This window comes from Cyrtonyx montezumae, unplaced genomic scaffold, assembly GCF_038088225.1.
Source record: "Cyrtonyx montezumae isolate F1298 unplaced genomic scaffold, pur_monq_1.0 scaffold_13, whole genome shotgun sequence".
Lineage (NCBI taxonomy): Eukaryota > Metazoa > Chordata > Aves > Galliformes > Odontophoridae > Cyrtonyx > Cyrtonyx montezumae.
Window position 1 is genome coordinate 22,259,850 of NW_027071859.1, and position 20,409 is coordinate 22,280,258.

Below are 20,409 nucleotides of genomic sequence, written 5' to 3' on the forward strand. Positions count from 1 at the left end.
ACTTGTTACAAGAATGATTAGGAAAAAAACGCTTGTAAGACTGACTACACTCATCAGGAGATCTCATGTTGGAATTTTTATGAGTAGAGTCACTTCAGAGTCACTTCCTTGGGTCTTTCTGTTGTGGTTGCCTTTGATGTCCACACAGGTGAGCTGATACAGGAAAACAGTGAAAATCTATGGAAGTAGGGAGAACTGTGGAGGATGGGGTACTCCAGGATCTTGTAACAGCACTGGAGAGCTAGCTGAGCACAACTGGCTGAGTGCTTCTATTTGAGATGCTCCACTCCTTGTCAGTGATGGAAAACTGTTACAAATGGACAGATTAACAACAGTGGAGGTACTGTGCTTTCTGTGTGACACAGGGAATGGTGGTTAGAGGATGGTGGAGTTTTCCCATCCTCTTGGCTGTGAAGGCTCTGGCTAGGGAAGGACCCAGGAGATATCAGGGACTGGCTTTGTACTTGTGCTTAATTGCAGGTTCTGCTCCCTGGAAGGGTTCAGTTAATGCCTTGGGGATAAATTCACCCCCTTACAGCAGGGAAAAGTAACTGATTTAGAGGATGTTAAGTGCTGCAAAGACATTATACATGTCCCTCACCACAAAGGTAAGATTCAGCTGCACAGAGAATATTTTGAAGGGATGAACTTGATAGTTTGCATTTCTGCTGAAGAGCAGACAAGCATGATAATTTTCCTCGGTATATTGTTTCGCTTCTTGTTCCCTTTATGCTGGCATTTCCAGGAGACTCAGCAGGGTGTATTTTTACTCCTGTGACATCTAGCACATATTTATTTCCACTGTTTAATGCAGCCCATGTAGGTTTGCCAGGCTCTTTGTTGAGCTTCCCTGCTGCCAGCTGCCTTACGATTCTGAAAACAAAGGTAAAAGAGAGAGAAAAGGAAAATAATTGTCATTGTTGTAACTTTTGCTTCATTCTGAACAAAGTTTCAGAGCAGGAGTGCTGTAAGTTGACTTTTTGGTTTGTTTTGTTAGCTTTTTATGTGTAAGCTGTAGGAACTGTTGCGTGTTGACTGCTTGAGCTGTCTCTTCTTCCTATCCGAGGCTCCAAAGGCCACGTGAGTACAGCGCCTGTCAGGAAACAAGCAGGGTGTAAAGGAGTGTGCCTGGCTCTGGCTGTCATTTCCACACAGGCAACTGGAAAACGATTGATGGAAAAGGTCTAGATTTATTTACTGTTAAAAGAAGAATCTTTTACTGATGCACTGAGAGGAAGAGAAGGGAACCAAGTGTCTTGCATCTGCTAGGGATTTAGTGAGGCACTCAAATGCCAACTTCATAAAGGGATGTGAATTTTGTCACGATGTCCTGCCCTCCCACTGTTGTTCTTTGTGGCTTCACTGCCCGGAGTGAGGTCCAGGTGCAGACACCGTGTGCTGGACAGACTGAAACTTGTCTGCATTTCCAAAATCCAAGGTACCACATCCTGATATTAGAAGAGGAGAGGATAGTCTGCAAGAACATGTTAGGGTAGCTGAGTCCTGAAGACTCACAAAGAAAGATCAGTAAGCACCATTTTAAAACAGTGTTCGGTATACTTTCTGTCTCTGCATAACACATATACACAGCTATTTGTCATTTTTCTTGCTTAACAATCTTAATGAATAAAAGTTACTGCTACTTCAGAGATAGCTATTCTTCAGCTCTTCATTTCCATGGGCTTTTTAAGAGCGAGACTTTTGCAGCGGGAGGGGGTAAGCAGAGAGCAAATGGGGCTAGCAACCAAAATCCCTCTTGAGCAAATTGCTGTGGTGCCAAAACCACATTTATTGTTATCGGAGGCAGCTGCCTGCCCTCTCTTCACAGTTCTATTTGTGAACTTTTGATGGCTATAAATGGAAACACACGCTGACCAGAAATCACCACCAGTGCTGCCTGAGACTCCTCTCTCCTGGCTTCAAAAGTACAGTGACATCTAACATGTAACCAGCCTAAATCACGTCTGCTCTCCATATTAGAATCAATTGATTTTATTTCCCCCCCCGGGAAATGGAGTTGGTAAAACTTGAAAGAAAAGGAAGAGCAGCCTTAGAGGAAAAGCAAATGGTAAGATATGTCAAGAAATATTTGTTGTCCTGTTTATGGTGGATTATTAATTTTCTTTAATTTAATGATAAAAAGAAAAGGCAAATCAGCTCTGGTATGTATGGAAATATATTCTTTCTTCCTTTAACCAGTAACCTTGAAGACTAAAACTTAATTTGTGTACTTTAACTTAATTATGATGACACATTTCTGTGAAAACTGTGGAAACTTGTCAATGTATTTTGTGAGGCGAGTGTGAAGTGCAAAGAATACCATCTAGTTCAACAGTGACTATAGTTTTCTTGTATTGTTTTGAAAGACTATTTCATGTCTTTGGACATTACTTTTCACAACTTTGTGTGTAGTGTGACCGAAGTAAGCTATTAAGAGAAAGTGAAAACAGTCAAAACACAGTTCACTGGTAATTAGTGTAGGCTTGAAACACAGTGTGTAATGTGCCTTGCTTAAACAAGGTTATTTTTTTATGTCATGAAAAGGGGCATTTCTTTCTTGAATTAGTACAGCTGTGAAGAAAGGTGGCCATTATTCTTGTCGCGAAACAAATTAGCACTGAATTTTTTAGCACTTACCTTAGATAGTGGTGGTGTTTGATTGGTTTGGGTTCTTAGTGGGCTGGTGTTTGCTTTTGTTTAATCGTGATGTTCACCTCTATTAGTCTTGTTCAAGTGAGACTTTGGAAGCTTGTGTGTTAGTCAACAGTTTTAAATAGGGTGCACTGGGTAGGAGATCCGGGAAGTGCTGAAACGAAATTAGGACTTGGCCTTAAAGTACCTTTTCTTTTTAAAGTAGTATCTGAAAGAACACTGCTGAAGCTTCAGATTGAATTCACAGCATGAATATTATCTTATGCTTTACCTGTTCATTTTTTTATCAATACATTGACACTTCAGACAAAGACTTTGTGTGTGTACATTTGTGTGTGTGGTTGATATGTAAAATATAAAGAAAATTCTGTAAGTAAAAGTGTTTATAAAACTCAGGAAAACATTCAAAGAAACCTTGAGAATTTTGTTCTAGCTCGTATGTGGGGAGGATGCTTAGCAGTGTAATTAGATAACATTATTATCTAACTTCAGGTTGCATCCTGATGCACAAAGAATTAAGCAGACAAAGCATGCATCCATCTTCTGATGAATTTGTGTGCATCATTTACTAATTCAGAGAATGTAAAATTGAGGTAAAGAGGAATCCCACTGATTAGCCATGCTAACATCCTTAGGATTAGCTGCTTGCTTCAGAGCTGAAGGTGTGGAGCTCAGGGGAGTCCCTGAGATCAGCGACAGGTCACAGCCTCATGGGTGAGGGGTGAGGAAGCCTCGTGCCATCCTGTCCTGTTCTGTCCCATCCTGATGGTTGTCACGGCTCTGTGCTGGCAGCAGAGGAATGCCCTGGCTTGATGCCCATCCCTCCCATTACTCAGTTTCCTACCAGCCCAGCCCCATCCTTGACTTCACCCCCTTCCTCTCCTATTCTCCTTGCCTGTTTAGTCTTAACGCTTTTGGCACAAATAGCCAGATAGATTTCACTTTGTCCCAATGTTTTCCCCAGTATTACACCTCCTGGGCTTTTATTGATTCTTCCCTTTTCTCTTAGTTAAATGCATACCAGTTCAGTATTTGAACACTGCATGGGAGCAGCGTCAATCTGTGATATAGATACTATTTGTACATGTGTCGTTCATATCTGTTCTGTTATTTAACTTCAACATGACAAATACGTGGTATTTAATATAGGCATTGTGGAGTGTTTTCATTCTTATAGCCTATAAACTGGGTGATAATTTGCATATGCATGACTGGGTGATAGTTAATGTGTTTTTCATATATTGTAGGAGCATAGGATAACTCAGGTGTGGAGGGGCTTCAGGAACTCTCTACCCAGCTGCTAAAAACAGCTGTGGAGTCAGGCCAGGTTTGTCAGGGCTTTGTCCATCTCAGCCATCTCTTCTGAAGGCTGAATGAAACTGGCTCCGTTAGTATCTCCTTATATGCAAATTTCAGATGATGCCAAGCTAAGTGATGCAGTTGACATATTAGAGGAAAAGAAAGCCATCCAGAGTGACTTGGACAGGCTGGAGAAGTGGGCCTGTGTGAGCCTAACGTGGTTTGACAAGGCCAAGTACAAAGTGCCGCACTTGGGCCAGGGCAATCTCAGGTATTTATCCAGACTGGGGGAAGAACTCGTGGAGAGCAGCCCTGCAGAGAAGGATTTGGGGATCCTGGTGGATGAGAAGCTGAACATGAGTCAGCAGTGCGTGCTTGCAGCCTGGAGGACCAACTATATCCTGGGCTGCATTAAAAAAGGGGTGGCCAGCAGGGAGAGGGAGGGGATTGTCCCCCTTTACTCAGCTCTTGTGGAGTACTGTGTCCAGGCCTGGGGCCCCCAGCACAAGACACAGAGCTCTTGGAACAGTTCCAGAGGGCCACCAAAATGATCAGAGGGCTGGAGCACGTCTCCTGTGAGGCAAGGTAGAGGGAACTGCGCTTGTTTAGCTTGGAGAATGATCCAGGGAGAACTCATTGTGGCCTTCCAGTACTTGAAGGGAGCGTATGAACAGGAGGGGAAATGATTGCTTATGTGGGTTGATAGTGATAGGACAAGGGGGAATGGTTTAAACTAAGATGGGAGATTTAGATTAGATGTTAGGAGGAACTTTTTCATTCAGAGGGTGGTGACACACTGGAACAGGTTGCCCAGAGAGGTTGTGGATGCTCCATCCCTGGAGGCATTAAAGGCAAGGCTGGATGTGGCTCTGGGCAGCCTGCTCTAGTGGTTGGCAACCCTGCAGAGGGGTTGAAACTCAATGATCTTTGAGGTCCTTTTCAACTCAGGCCATTCTATGACATTTCTCCAACTCCCACAGTTTCAGTGGTCTCCACTGAACTTGCTTCCATTTGTCAAAGTCTGGAGAGTCCAAAATTGGATGCCATATTGTAGATGAGATCTAGTGAGTGCCAAATACAGCAGGATAATCCTTTGTTGCTACTTCTTTGCTCCAGTTGTGCTGTCTGCAGCAATGTACCCTGATGTCACCCGTGTTGGTCCCTCCTCTGATCCTGAGCCACAAGCTCTTGCCAAGCACCGTTGCCCAACATGAGCTTCCCACATCCAAACTGTACCTTCATATGGAAAGATCCTCTTCTTATCTTCCTTAACTATCTTTCTGAGGATCGTCTATCCAGCCATTGCAGCACTGTAGCCATGTGAGCAATCTTACCACATCCTAGTTATTTCTGCAGTGTTATAGTTCTGTGACCAGCGAGTCGTGGGAGGTGATTCTGTCCCGCTGCTCTTGAGAGATTCCACCTGGAGTTCTGTGTCCAGCTCTGGGGTCCCAAGCACAAGTAGGACATGGAGCTGTTGGAGCAGGTTCAGAAGAGGGTCGCAAGGATGATCAGAGGGCTGGAGCACCTGGAGCATCCCTCCTCCCCCCAGCAAGAACAGGCTGAGAGAGCTGGGGCTTTTCAGCCTAGAGAAGAGAAGAGTTAGGAGGAACCTTATAATACCTTTCCAGTACCTGAATGAAGCCTACAGGAAAGCTAGGGAGGGACTTTTTATAAAGACAGGTAGCAACAGGATGAGGGGAAATGGTTTTAAACTGGAAGAAGGTAGATTTAGACTAAGTATTAGGAAGAAGAAATTCTTTACTGTGAGGGTGGTGAGACACTGGAACAGGTTGCCCAGAGAGATTGTGGGTGCTTCCTCCCTGGAAACATTCAAGGTCAAGCTGGATGGGGCTGTGAGCAACCTGGTCTAGAGGGAAGTGTCCCTGCCTATAGCATGAGAGTTGGAACTAGATGATTTTAAAGGTCCCCTCTAACCCAAGCCATTCTATGATTCTATGATGTATGTTTGTTTATGTCTAAGATAAACCATAATTTTATATATTTTGTTAGAAATATTTCTACCTGCTTACAAAAGAACAAAGACCTAGTCCATTCTGCATCATAATGAAATATTCTGATTGCAGATTTTCTGTTAAATAGCTACCAGCTCATGCTCAAGATATCACAGCTATTTAGGATAACCTTGCAGACAGTTTTATTAACTAGTATTGTACCTTTATATTCACTGCTTTCTGCGGATGAGATAAATAATATGAAATTCTCTACTGCTTCAGGCTATTTCACATAATATTTGTGAAATATCTTGTTAAAGAGTTCTTGTCCTTGCTTCCTGGAGGAAGATTCCCTGTCAGCGGGAATCCAAAAGAGATTCTGTGTTTAGTTGACTGTGGAAATGGAAGATAATGGAAGTCCTGTTTTGTGACGGGTAAATGGAATGACTTGCTGTCAAATAGATTGGACTAAGCAGATGATGAACTGAATTTTCCTTTTTATAGTTTTGCTATTAGAAGAGCTCAAAAAGACAGAATAATTCTAGCATTTCCATATTGGATTGACAGCTTAGCTCAAAATAGACTGCATTCAGAAGTCCTCCTCTATTAATGCATATTGCATCTGTTATTTGAAAAGATTATAATGGTATTTCACTCTTGTCTGTCTCCTGTTTGATCTCACCTCTCTTCATTAAAATGTAATGCGCTAAGTATTGCATTTAAAATAATTTGTATTGTTATGGTAACAGGGAACATTCACTCTTTATACATTATATACATTATAAGTTTGTGAGTTTTGTGGGGTTTTTTTACTTTCTCATTCCATTATATACTGATAAGATAATCAGATAATCACATAGAGGAAATAAATTAAGCCAAACAGATGCTTGAAACTGATGCTTGAATAAGCATTAAGATAAGCTTTTGGATGTCAGTGTGCACTCTGTAATAAAGGACCACAAGACTTAAATCAGAAAACTATCATTTTCTTTCTACGAAAAGTACATAGAGACAACTCAAACTGTATGAAGCAGTGTGGATCAAACCTACAAGAAGCAGCAACTGGTATTTTTATATCAGTAGCAACTAAAGGATCCAATCCCTGTCAAGATCAGTTCCTCTGTGTGGGAAGTGCTGTGGTACAGACTCCTCCAAGGGGATGGTCCATTTCTTGAGGTTTGCAGCTTACAGGAAGTCAAATGGGAATGCACTGCTTAGTGAGAAAAAGTTCAATATGTTATACAATTTAAATCTTCAGCAGCCTCTACTATAAGGGATGGTCATGGGATACACTTTCAGATATCTTTGTGCTTTGAAGAGCAGGACTGAGGCTTTGCCATGGCTTTGCAGGAAGAGGCCAATAAGATCCTAGTACATCAGCAATCTCCAGTCAGTGTGCAGATATAATGAGATGGCTGAGACAGCACTGAGGCAGCTGCAGCATTAGTGTTTCTGGATGAGAGATGAGGTTTTGCTGCAGAGGTGTGGACTGCTCCAGCAGGTGATCACCACGGAGGAAGAGCTAAACTTGAAGGACACAGGTAGCAGCATATTTTTATCACTGTTGATGTGACTTTAAACAGGACTAAAACAAGTGCGAAGCACCAACTGCTGGTCTTGCCTCTGCTCTAATCCCTGACACTTAGCTCTCAAACTTCGGTTTATCATACCTTTTCCTTAATCTAATGCCAGTTGTGCAGAGGCATTGCTAGAATGCACAAACTGAGCTTTGGATGCTTCAGTGGAAAAAGTTATCTTGGAGAGGTGTCGCCAGTGCATTTTTGGCTGGAGGTTCTATGAAATGTTACCATGCAATCTCATGCAGAGATTCAGAAGGGGAGGGAGCAGATTCCTGCAGAGACTTCAATGTGATGATGAAAGAGGCTTTTTAGGAACAAATAAACTTTGTGTATTTTAACTTTTTGAAATGAGAAGTGAGCCCCTGTAACAACTGCATCTGCTTCTGCAATTCAAATGCCTGCATTTTGAGGGAGGCAGCAAAAAGAGAAATATCAGCACTGAGGAGTAGTCTATGCTGATGGATTAAAACAGTTCTGGAAAATGTTTCTAGACACTGGAACTCTTGTATTCAGTGACATTGAAAGATTGATCTGTGGTAAGATTGGTTTGATCCTTGCTTGAATTATACTGTTTCTATAAAGTTTTCTATAAGTTTGATTATAGAGAGTGTTGCTGAGAAAAATAACAAGTTTTCTGAAGATGTCCCTCAGAAATGTGGGATTGAGTTGTGGGTGACACTTGGGAAATGTTTGCTGTTCACAGCTTCTCCTAACTTTGACAATCAGGATGGAGGCTAGGAAGAGCTACTTCAAAGAAGGGTAGCACAGCATAGGAACAACCATAGAATTTGTGGTCTATCCATCCTGGGAGGATGTCAGGACTCAATGGAGAGAAGATATGGCTGACTTGGCTTTGTTTTTGAAGTATTGCTTTGAGATGAATGCTGGAATGAGTGACCCATGAAAGTATCTTCCAAACAACATTTCTTTCATTCTTCAGTTTTGAAGTGGCACTACTGCATTTCTCAGGAAACATAACAGCTTTCTCCATCTACAAGTCACCTTTAACACATATAACATCGATACGCGATGAGACCATCCTTACCATTAAGAACTCCTCACTCTTCCACAAAAGGAAAAAAAAAAAAGTTACTGCTTTCAATTCACTGCCCTTTAAATTCTGAAAGCACTCAATAATACACCAGTGGCATTAAATCTGCTACTTTGATGTGAATTCTTGGAAACGGAACTACTTGATGAACGGGAAATAAAGGGAACAAGTGAGTCATGAGAAGGGAGAAAGAAGGTGGACCATAAAAGAGCTAGTCTTCTGGGGCAACCTGCAGACCAGAAATAACATGTTTCTGTGTTTGCTTTGTATCCACTATGAAAGACATAATACTTCAGTATGTTTCATATTCTTCTCTCCGGAGACAATGTTAAATTAATGGTAATTAGCGACTGCTTCTCAGAATAAGTTCCCTAAATGTACTTTAAACACTAAGTCTAAACACATTAAGCACTATGTCCAGAAAGTGACACCAAATTATTTTGAAGGAAAATTATCAGAACCTCAGAACATCTGTTCTTCTGTTTGTTTCTGAAGTAGTTCCATTGTTGTGGCAAGAATGATGCATTGACTTCATGAATATTTTTTCAAAAAATAATGAATTAACTTTATCAGGACTTTTTGTCAAAAATCTTCTCCATTGAAAGTCATAGAAACTTTTAAATTCCTTTCATTCTCCCTTTGCCTTTCACTTTCTGTTCCTCTTTCCTTTTTCCCTTCGCCTACCCTACTCCTTTCCCTTGCCTTGTGATTATGAAAGTAACTGTTTCCTAAAAAGATAACAATCCCCTCTAGCAGCCCTCATTTCCTAAGACCATCTAAAACCTTTGCTTGCTGTTTATTTTACGTTATAGGTAAACATTATCCTTTCTGTCTATGTTCTTCTGTATCAATGGAGCAGAACTGCAGCTTTTCCTTTCTGGGTGTTCCTTTGAAAGCCTGTTGTAGGATGCAGCAGATAAGATCTTTTGTCATAGCAGATGATGGGATCTTTTTCTCGAACTACAGAAAGTCACAAGAATATTTTGGCGTGTTGAGGGTCATCGCAACACGGTCCTGCAATACATTATTGCATGGTCAATCTGCAGGTCAGCTTTTATTTGGAAATTGCAGGCTTTCCATTGTGTTTCTGCATTTTCACAAGAACTTCTTGTTCGTATCTAAACATTATTGTGTTTAATTTACTTATTATTATTATTATTCTCACAATTCCTATGGAATACCTGAATTATCGGATATCTACTCCTGCAATAAATCTACATTTGTTTTTTAGTGGTGGCAACCCTGGCAACAGATCTATCTGACTATGTTGTTTTAAGATAAGACTGATCTTGTTTCCATATGATGGTCACACTGAACAGCTTTCTGCACTAAATACTTCATTCTTGAGAGTTGACTGGTAGGCTTCCCAAGCAACTGACGGTGACATGCCGTACAGATTGCAAGATACTCTGTGATGACATTTTTGCTACATTTGTCCCAACCTGATAGGCTTAAAAGGATTTATTAAACATAGATTCTACTGGCGAGTATCCATTTTTGAAGAAAAGAGATAAAAGCAGATTTTTTTGAATTTAGATGAAACATTTATTTTGCTCAACAGCTTTTAGCTTGTTCAGTATTCTGAAAAGCGCAAAGCAATAGGTTGAAGATTTTCTTATCTTTAATTATAAATGAATATATTATTGCTTCAGACTGACATGTATACAGAAATAAAAAATATATATATTTGTCTCCTTGAGACAGAAATTGGATCTATAGCATTCTATCTTTGCTATTTAATATTTTCTGTCTTAATCATGGTGAAAGTTTGGAAATCAAGCAAGGGAAAAATGATAGGGACTTTGAAATGCTTCATTCTTAAATGTTGTGATAAGCCAGTTGGATCACTTGAGCCACCTACAATTGAGACTTTAGGAAAGAGCCATCAAAATTTGTTTCCATGTTCAATAGATTTTAAATTGTTTTTGTAGTGGTTTCATATATCTCATAAAAATTTACTGGCAGCACATCACCATTTTATGGCTACTTAAATATCTCTGTTGGTGGTGATTTTATATAATAAGGAGTCTAGAAAAATTAATTAGATTTTCAACTTCAAGCAAGAGCTGTGCCATTCAATATTTCCTAAGAGCATCTTGAAACACATCCAGATCAAAAGCCAGAACTAAGTGATAATCAGGCAAAGAGATGGTAATTCTTAAGCAAAACTTCTGAGCCAAAAACGTTCAATCTCTTGCTCTGAGACAAAAATAGCAAAATGCAGATATTTGTCTTTAAAGTCTCAGCAGAGAAAAGGTTATAAGTTTTCTCCCTTTTCTTTGACATGTAAAATTTTAAGTAATGTTATGAAGTTGATAGCAATTGAAAATAGAGCAGTTTTCATTCTTGTTATGTTATTTGCAATCTATTAGGTAAAGTGACACTGATCGTGGAATCATACATTTAAAAATTTTCAAGAAACTGTCAGTGTTTTATTTGTTGGGAGAGAAGCAGTATAGTCTAACAAGGAAAGTTAGGGTTTTTTGGTTATTTGTTGCAGGGTAGGTTAGTTTATAAGTCTTTGTGCTGAGAGATTGCAGTGATAAATCATTCCCGTAACCAAGTTAAATGACAGTTCTTCCCCTGCTTCTAAGGAGCAGAAGTCAGGGCTGAAGGGGGCTGAGGTTGCCAACCTTGTCAATGACTTGCGGTGACTCAATGCTGCATCATACAATAAATTGCCTGGCACTTTCAGGAGCTTTTGTATTTATAGCTTCTAAGAATCTACTACTGAAAAATAAAAAAAGTGCACTTTGGGGTTTGGAAGTTAGGATTACCTGTGCAAATTCAATTTTCCCTTTGCTTTATTCCTAAGCGCTATGACACAAATGTCAGTAAAAGGATTACAGGCTAATTCTTTATTCTCAAATGGCAATTTTGCTTAGGAATTGCATCCAACAGGTGCATAAGGATATGATGCAATCAAAACAAAACCATGATTATCTTTGTTAATTTTATAAATAAAAAATTAAAAACTTTTATTTATGAAATAAAAAATCTATTTTATTATTGCCTTTCTATTTCCAGCCAAATGTTTTTTACGTTTTTCAGTGTGTTTCCTGTCAAATGCTGAAAACAGGTGAAATGGCTGAGATGTCCAAAGAAAAGGAACTGTGACATTTCCGCCCTCCCACAGAATGCCAATCAAAGGGATGAGTTGGAAAAATGGCTGTGTACACTGCTAAGTGCTCTGAGAAATTTGCCTCTGCAGGAAGGGTCAAGGGTGGCAATCTCAAAATTCCGAAACTGGGGACATGGTTAAGCTGTTTCAAAATGAGTGAATAGTAGGCATTATTTAGTTATTTGCCTAATAGCAATAATGAGACCACTTGGCTCCATGGGAATGCTGTGAAGGGCTTGAGTGCTACAGGTGTATAAAAAAAAATGTCTGGAAATGAATTTCACAATGGTCTCTGCAGTGTAAAACTTGGGAGGGGTGTCACATCAAGCACTGAAGTATCAGGATGTGCTTTGATGGTTAATGTTGATTATCAGAGCATACTGTGTGTAACAGTCATTATCACAAACTTCTTAGAATTTAGGACTGTATCTTATTTAAAATTTTCACCTTAGTATTTGAAAACACCTTTTTTTTTCTATTTCTGCACAAATGTATTGATAATAATCCTTGATGATAAATGCTCTTAAGAGCAGAATTACATATTCTTATTTTGTTGTATACTGTATATTTCTTGTAAAACATCACTTGTCTATGAAATTGCTTGTTGTTAGCATTAATTTTCTTGTGTTCTGCTTTTACTGTTTCTCATACAAAATATTGCAGATTTAAATATGCCCTTGTTAATGATGCAGGAGATGGTTTAAATATTTTGGTTGTCTTCATTTAGACCAAAACAAATACAACTTGTTCTAATAGAATGATGTTCTCTAAAGTAATGTCATTTGCATGGAATGTGAATAGTGGGTAATCAATCTCAGAGATATCTCAGGCTAGCTGCAGCCTAAGTGCAGAGATATATAATTGTCAGTGGATTATTGCTATCTTAATTGTAATGTCTGTGAGAAGGAACAACTTCTAAACAGCTAGGCTCCTATGTTGTACAAGAATGTACTGAATATTTATTGAATGTGAATGCTTTAGATGGTTAAGTCAATGACCCCAGAGAAGTTTAAGTCCCTTTAAAAGCAGGTTACCCATTTTAATCAACATCTGAGGGACTGATCCTTTTCCAGTAAATCTGTAGTTTCTTGTAAGTCTTCATGAATATTAACTAAAATTAGATAAAGTGATGATTTGTGTGGCACAAGAATGTAATATTTCCTTACTCCACAGCAGGCACCAAGCTAAAAATAACATGCTGAATCTTTCTTTTCTAAAGCATGTCCTAACCACATTTGCTTTTTATCGGGAATGGGTGGGAATTTGGAGGGGAATTTTAGTGCTCGAGCTTATTGAACACAGAGTAAACTGTCAGATAACATTCAGGATTCAAAATGTTTTCAGTTTGGAAACCAGTGGAAATGTGGTGGTGTAGTAAAATAGTAATTATGTTTGCATCATCATAAGGATCACTAATATTCCAGTTTTATATGATGTATGGGGCAATTTCATCCATGAATCATCCGCATCAGGGCTTCTTAGCTCAAGGTTATGAGCAAATATGTAACCAATGACTACTCGTCTCTAGAGCACAAGCTATTGTACTCTCACTTCTTCGTCTGAATTCTTTATAAATGTCATTCAAGTCAATTTCAGATGTTTATTTTAAGCTCCCATTGAATATATGTATAACCCCCCCTACTTTATATGATTTTGAAGCAGTCTTTAGAAGGCTGCAATCAGTTCATTTTTTTTCTTCCAATTCCTTGCTGAACACCCCAACATTTGCCATATTGTTACGTTAGTTGTCTAATTAAATATGTATTAGTTAAAAGGTGTGGATTTTATAAGCAAACCATTCTCATATAATATGCCTATGTGTACTAACGTTATTAGGTTTTGAAACACTTTTAATGAAGTTTTAAATGTTATTTAATGAAGTTTTAAATGTTAAATTGCATCATATGTTTAAGATGGTTTCTTTGTTATTGCTTTCATGTTCAAGGAACTTATCTGACAAAACAGTCATCATGAAGTACATTTATGTTTGTTAGCTGTGTGTTCACTTCAGTTGTTTAGAAAATGGTTGAAATGACCAGTAAGGTGTTATGCTATTAATACTTAATGATATTTGGAGCTATAACTCACAAAGAAATCTATGTTTTAGCATTTAAAGATAGACACAGAACAGCTATTTATTTCTCAGTGAAGGTTACTTCTAGTAGCCTGTTATTTTTGAATTTGTTTCATTTTATTCTCACGTGTTAAGTTTACATTTCTGGTCAATCAATGCAATGTTTCATCCAGCTCTGCCCTTCTCTTGCTGAACAGCGATGCCATAGAAATGCCATAGAGCAAGAAATACCTCTGGGTTCTGGGAGTGCTCAACAACATCTGGCTTTGATATGAAGCATCAGAATGTTCCTGATCAGGAAATGTGAGCATGCAACACTTGATTATTAAATAATGAGCTAGCTTTGGGCATGAAAGGAGTGCTTTGATATCTAGCTGGGCCAAGGCAATAGAACATTTAGACAAGCAGTAGTGGTAGGACCTTGTTGTCCTACATCTAGGTATACATGGCTTTCCAGGTGCTGCAAAGTACTGGACAATGAAAGGAGGAGGAGGTGCTGAAATGTCAACCTATGTGCACTTTTAAGGCATAAGTGCTGTTATGACTAGCTAAACCACACTCCATGGAACTTCAGCATTTAGGTGTTTCATGAAGCAATGGGCTAGTGAACATAGTGCTATAAGGAAAATTACTAAGGCGGACCTTGGAGGTGTCTTTGTAGCTGGTAGTGCTGCAGCAAGATGTAAAAACTGTAGTGGTAATAGCTGAATTACTCTGGTTGCAATATATATACCAGAAACATTTTAGCATTGCAGCTGTAGTCATTAGAAAAAGCATGGGAAGAAGGCTGATAGCAGGAAAGGGGAGGTTGGGAGCTCTAAAAATCCATATGAGAAGGTGGCAGAAAAACTGACAGAAACCAAAAACTGGAGAAATGAAAGATAGGGAAAAAAAAAGTGAATGAATACTAGAAATGAATAAAAACAGTAAGAGATGAGAGAAATAAAAGAAATAAAAACAAATAGTAGAGAACTAAATGTGAAGAAAAATGGTTCAAGAAATGTGGGGAAAAAGAGCAAGAGCAGAAAATAACAGATCTGATGGGCTGTCCCACAGCCTCATTTTCACTGTCATGTGAAGTGAATGATTGCATTTTATTGATCTAATACTGCATTGTTTGCATCTAATATTAAGTTTTATCTCACTTTATGTGAATAAATTTGCAGAATTCACAGATTACTTGCCAGAATGCCTGTAGGTATCTTGTAAGCCTGGAGAAACTCCTTCTGCTAATGTGTTCATAGCAACCTATCATGTTGATGCAGAAATTCTCCTAACATCTGTTAATCCCTCACTAAACACTTACATAAGCCTCTTCCAAGTAAAATTTTAGTTGTGAAATGTAGCCACCTGCATTTTCACATGTAGCAGGGTATTGGATGTCAGCAAGGAGACCAAACTTTTTATGCTGCTGGATGTGTGAGGATTGGCTTTTTGACTTCATCAGTACAGCTTTCCAGGTGGGTTGATACTGATTTTGAGGACAACAATTTTCCCTCCATGCAAACAGCTTCTGCCATTGACTGTCATGCCTGAGCCTACCTGAACTGTAAACAAGATTTTCTTCCCTTCCCTCTGGCATTTCTCTTGATGGCACTTGTTACTCAGTCTTACCTGAATTGTTTTATTTTGATCTATATAAACAGAAGTGGATAGTTATAAAGAATACTTATGTCCCATGTTGGCTGTGTAATTAGGAGATGTATTACTTCTACTCAGGAAGCCAGCAGTGGTACATCATACCTTTAAGCGAGAAGGCTTCATCTCTCTGCTTGATTTATTATTATTTCCATAGTTAATGATCCTCTGGCATCAGACCATCCTCGTTTGCTGTTATTCTCTCAGTTCTCTCAGGTTGCCTTCACACAGTGCCACACAGCACTGGGCAATATGTCGTGGTTTTTATTGATTTTTGCTCTTCTGTTTCTCCTGAAGTGCTCCCAGGGCTGGTGCCCCTTAGCACAATGCACACTGGCATATAGAGCAGCTCTGGGAAGAATGATTTCCATTCTGAAGCTTTGCACCTCTTTTCAGCCCAGAAGTTTGTTCTATATACAGCCTTGCTTCTTTGTCAGAACTAAGAAGCCTGGAGTAATATCAGATAACATAAACTAGAGTTTTCAGTTGACCTCTTTATTTGTGGGACCTTCCAAGATTAAAGTTAGTTCATTTCTTTTCCTTTCAATTTTCTTCTGTCATTTACATAAACAAAAGCTGACTGGTATTAGTCTTTCATTTCTGACATATATAGAGAGAGATGTTACTGTTTTATTTCTTTTTATTTGTATTTTCTTTTGACATCTGGTTACTAGCCCATTTGCTGTCTGATAAATACTCAGGGCTGTGGCTTTGTGCAGATCTATGCACACACTTCATTAGCTGCACTCCACTGATTTTGTTTGGGTTGCTTCTGTGATTTAATCTCTGTAGGGATCAGAGTTTGCAGCTGAAAATTTTGATAACTCTGTGGCAACGATTGTTGCAAGCACTGTGTGACTGGTTGCTAATGCAGAGATGAATGAAAGCGCTGACTGCATGTGCTGCTGGAAAAGGGATTCTCACTGTTATTTGCGAGTGTTCAGCTTTGTGTGGCTCCCTTTCTACAAATGGAGCTGAAGCAGCTGAGACAGTACTGTTCTGTTTTGATTAAAAATTAACAATAGACAATAACAAAATGAACATTTCAAATATTCTTTCTGGAGCTTACCACTTTCAAACACAAGTTTACCCTAACCTGCCAGCTGCATACTGACACAGTCCCCGTTCCTGGTGCTGTCTGTATTTTTGGGCTCACTACACACACTGGGCTGCAGTTAACTCAGGAGAAGTCATCATAAAAAAATAAATAAATAAATAAATAATTGAGAAGAAGCAAAGTTTGGCTGTGTTTTGAGTGATTTTCTCAAAAAGTACTATAATTTGGTCCTGTTTATATCGGCATTTGAACATTTCTGGTGCATGTGTGTGCCTTTATTTAACCAGTTCTGAAAAGGTAATTAATTTGCACCAATTATATTGGAAGATGAAAGTAATTCATTGCTATCTGGATTACTTAGCACAGAGTAAGTTTAGGATTATCATAATTCTTCAGATTTTTCTTTTTAATACATATATTTTCAAAGCTGATAGAAAAAGCTCAAAAGAGTCTGCCTTAAGTAATGTGACAAATTTTCTTATCTAACTTCTCTCTGTCATCTAGAACAAGTCTTTGATGTGAAAAGTGTAATATGTCAATTTCATTTTTTCATAGGTGTTCAGACTTGGTTACACATAGCAGCAGTCACTGCTGAAAGAAAGTAATTAATCTGATGGCTAATTGGGGAGGGAGAAAATTTTATTCCATAAATAAAATATTTTTGTTACCAGAAGCAAGTTAGAGTTTCACCAGGGCTTATGTGCTACTTTGTGTTTTGATGATAACCTACCACCAGGTTCCAGATTTTTATTTCTATGTGGGTTTTTTTTTTGTGTGTTTTGGAAAAATGTTTTCAGTAGTTTTGCAAATGGGTTTTGTGTAATGATTACATATGTCACAGGAACTACACAGTAGAAAGAAGCGTTACAAATAGTAGTATTACCTCTCACAGCTTGAATCCTCCTCTTAGATGGAGGTAAAAATTCAATTAGCAGCATTAGTCAGAGTCTCAGTGTTGAGCTCCCCCGAAAAACACTCTGCAGTCAAGTTCTGCTGCTATTCTTAGTAATTTTTCAACCTTGACCATGAGGATGGAAGATGAGACTGCTGCTGATGACTCATATTGATGACAAACAGAATGGTTAATATCAAGGAGATGTTTGGATCCTACAGTAACTGTCCTCACCAGTAAATAAGTGTTCCAAAGTAATGTACTGGGAATAGAGAGTTGAGCCAAGCAATAATATTTTGATGCAGAACTGTAAAAACAGGTGGGGTAACAGCTTATATTTTGTGTTTGTGCTTTGGATGTGTTTCTTGGTGTGAAACTGAGGCTCAGCCAGTGTTCAGTAATCCTAGGAACAATGTTACGTGTGAGATATGGTTATAACATTCTTTGTTTGGCTCTCTGCCATAAGGATAGTCAATTTTAGCAGGTTAGATATTAAGAATGAAAAGATTGGCTTAATATAAAGTCAGTTTAGCCCAGTATGGTGCCCCTGACTGGTACCTGCAGTTCAAACTTAAGGAAAAAAGGCATAAGGAAAAAGACAGATATTCCTGTACCTTCATTTTCTTCCTGGCCTTATTTTAAATTGAAGGATCTATTATTTTCTTGATGTTTGAATTCTCCATTTCTTTTTGGCATTTGAAACTTCCTGAAGTGATGAGATTCATAATGGGATTATGTTATATGAAACCATCCCAAATTTGATTGTATGATATAGTCATGTCTTGCTTCATGGCAACTTTAATCTTAACCAGAAATCCAATGCTTTGAAGGGAAAATGGAGATTTTTATACATTTGCTTTTCTACAAATTTTACAGAAAACATGTCCTTGCCCTCAGTACCACAGAGAATGTTATGCGTGAGCTTTTCAATTAACATTGTTTAGGCAGGATTCAAGCCCCCTCTTTTGGATATCTACAAAGTACATCTGAATGAGTCATCCTTGGTTTATTTTACAATCAATTAGAAAACCAAACAAACAACCAAAACAAACATATAACACAATTTCAGAGCATAATTAGCATGATTTTAAACATTTACCCTTGGGTAGAATGAGCCACATCTCAGAAGTGACAATTTCTTACCATTGCATAGAAAAAGAACACAAATCAGACAGTTTTCTATTTTGCAGATCTTTACAGCTGATCAGATGAATATCATTCTGAAGTCATTCACTAAGGGAGAAGAAACAGATATAATCTTAGAAAACAACTGTACTTTGGGAAATTACCAGATAATGACATTACTCAGCCCTTCTGGGCAGGTGGTAGGTAAGGTGCTCTTACATCAGAGAAAGAAATGGCAGGGAAATTTTATCCAATTAAACTGTCTTAAGACTAGATTTCTGTTTTTAACGCCTGATATCATGATGTGCCCATGGGTTTTTTTGTGAGATTTGTTTATAACCTAAAAGAACTCATTTCTGGGATGAAGGTGTTCCATTTGGTCTGTAAAGAAACTTCCTCTACAAAGTTCACTAATAACTTTTTGATTAATGCTATCTTGTTTGTGTTTGGCAGCCAGCTTGAGGGAGGAAAATAGAATGCGAAAAAACACAAGGCAAGGTGAACAGAAAATCTCTTTTCTTTTGTAACTAAAGCAAAGTGGAAGGTAAATGTTATTCTTACATGGTGTGTAGTGTGTGGAGACTAAGAGATGATCACGGGGCGCAGGGGAGAGTGTCTGCACCCAGAAGATAGTGAGTCTCAGCATGTGTCCCTTCAGCTGAGAGCTTGCTATCCCTAGTCTGTTCCAAAAATTTGATCTCCCTGATGGCTGAGGAATCTATCACTGCCATACCACGCATTGGCACAAACATACTGCCTTGCAATTGATGTTGCTCTTTTGAAGTCAGATCCTTACTGATCCTGATGCCAAATCTGTACTGCTGGATTCCACTAATTGGAAATGATGTTTTGATTTTAAATGTTTCTCATTTAAAAGATAGGAAAAGATAGGAGAGTAAAATTGATCCAAGGACATAAACTACTACAGACTGAGTGGTAATGGATAACCATTTAAGAAGCTCTAGCATTTGACTTATCCAAGTTTTGCAATTTCTTCAACAAACAACAAATGATATTATTTTTCTAGTAGTGCATTCTGGCATTCCTGTGCTATGCTTTCTTCAAAACAAAGAAGAAAAAAAATCACGTCAATTTCTCAGTTGTTCTGGTATTTCAACATTCTTTCCCAGAGAAGTTTCAGGTGCCACCAAGAGATTACAGAAGTTGTAAATAAATAACCAGACTACTTTTTAAAATTTACTTAAGAGCTACACTGTGACCTTCAGATATGGATGGCAAGTTCTGAGTGTTTGAGACATACCGTAGATGGGTGGACAAGATGATAGTGGTCTTTTTAAACCTTTCTGATTCTGTGACTCTATAAATTTTATATTTGGTGGTCTTCAGAAATAATTACAGAGATAACAGTTGAGTAGGCCCACTGGAAGCAGCAAACCTTCAACTCCTACTGCTTTAGTCTGATCTCTAATTACCACATTTTAATTTCCCTAAAACTGGAATATAGAAATTCTCATTTAACATGGCTAGTCAGCAGGACATGATTCATCTCTCCTTAGCTTAGACAGCAGCATTTACATTGGAACAGGTTGTCTAGGCCTCTGATACAACTAGTCAGTGGGTGGAAATAAGAACTTATAGGCCATAATTCTCTTACGCGTTTTAGATCCCTATCTTATGGTGAAATTAATTGTTTTCTGAGAGGAGCCTGTTCTCTTTTCATTGGCTATAATGGAGTCTTGAACAAATGTGAATGTGCTATGTACTCACATTTCCTTAACTACCTGTGCTACAACACAGTGAGGAAGCTACTATTTAATTCTGCATAAACTTTGTCTAGTCAGATTATTTTGATGCTATTTTATTGCCTTTCAAATTATTTCATTTAAAATTCAGCATTATCTTTGGTGTGGTATGCGGGGCTCAAATGTACACAAGTTAAAACGTAGAGATGCAGTCTGAAATCTGGGCAGAGTCCCAAGAAAAAGTCAGTAACATTCCTGTTCC

At 38.5% G+C, this 20,409-nt stretch overlaps 1 protein-coding gene across 5 annotated transcripts in view; it reads left to right on the forward strand.

The window, feature by feature from the left end:
• The first annotated feature begins 1,901 nt into the window (after positions 1-1,901).
• The window catches only part of MLIP (muscular LMNA interacting protein), a 93,677-nt gene continuing 75,169 nt past the window's right edge, over positions 1,902-20,409 (forward strand). For all 5 annotated transcript variants that reach the window (XM_065730807.1, XM_065730808.1, XM_065730809.1 and 2 more), the window contains exon 1: positions 1,902-2,068. In XM_065730807.1, coding sequence (XP_065586879.1) covers positions 2,012-2,068 — 57 coding nt within the window. In that variant the 5' untranslated portion in view covers positions 1,902-2,011. The remainder of the gene's footprint in view (positions 2,069-20,409) is intronic.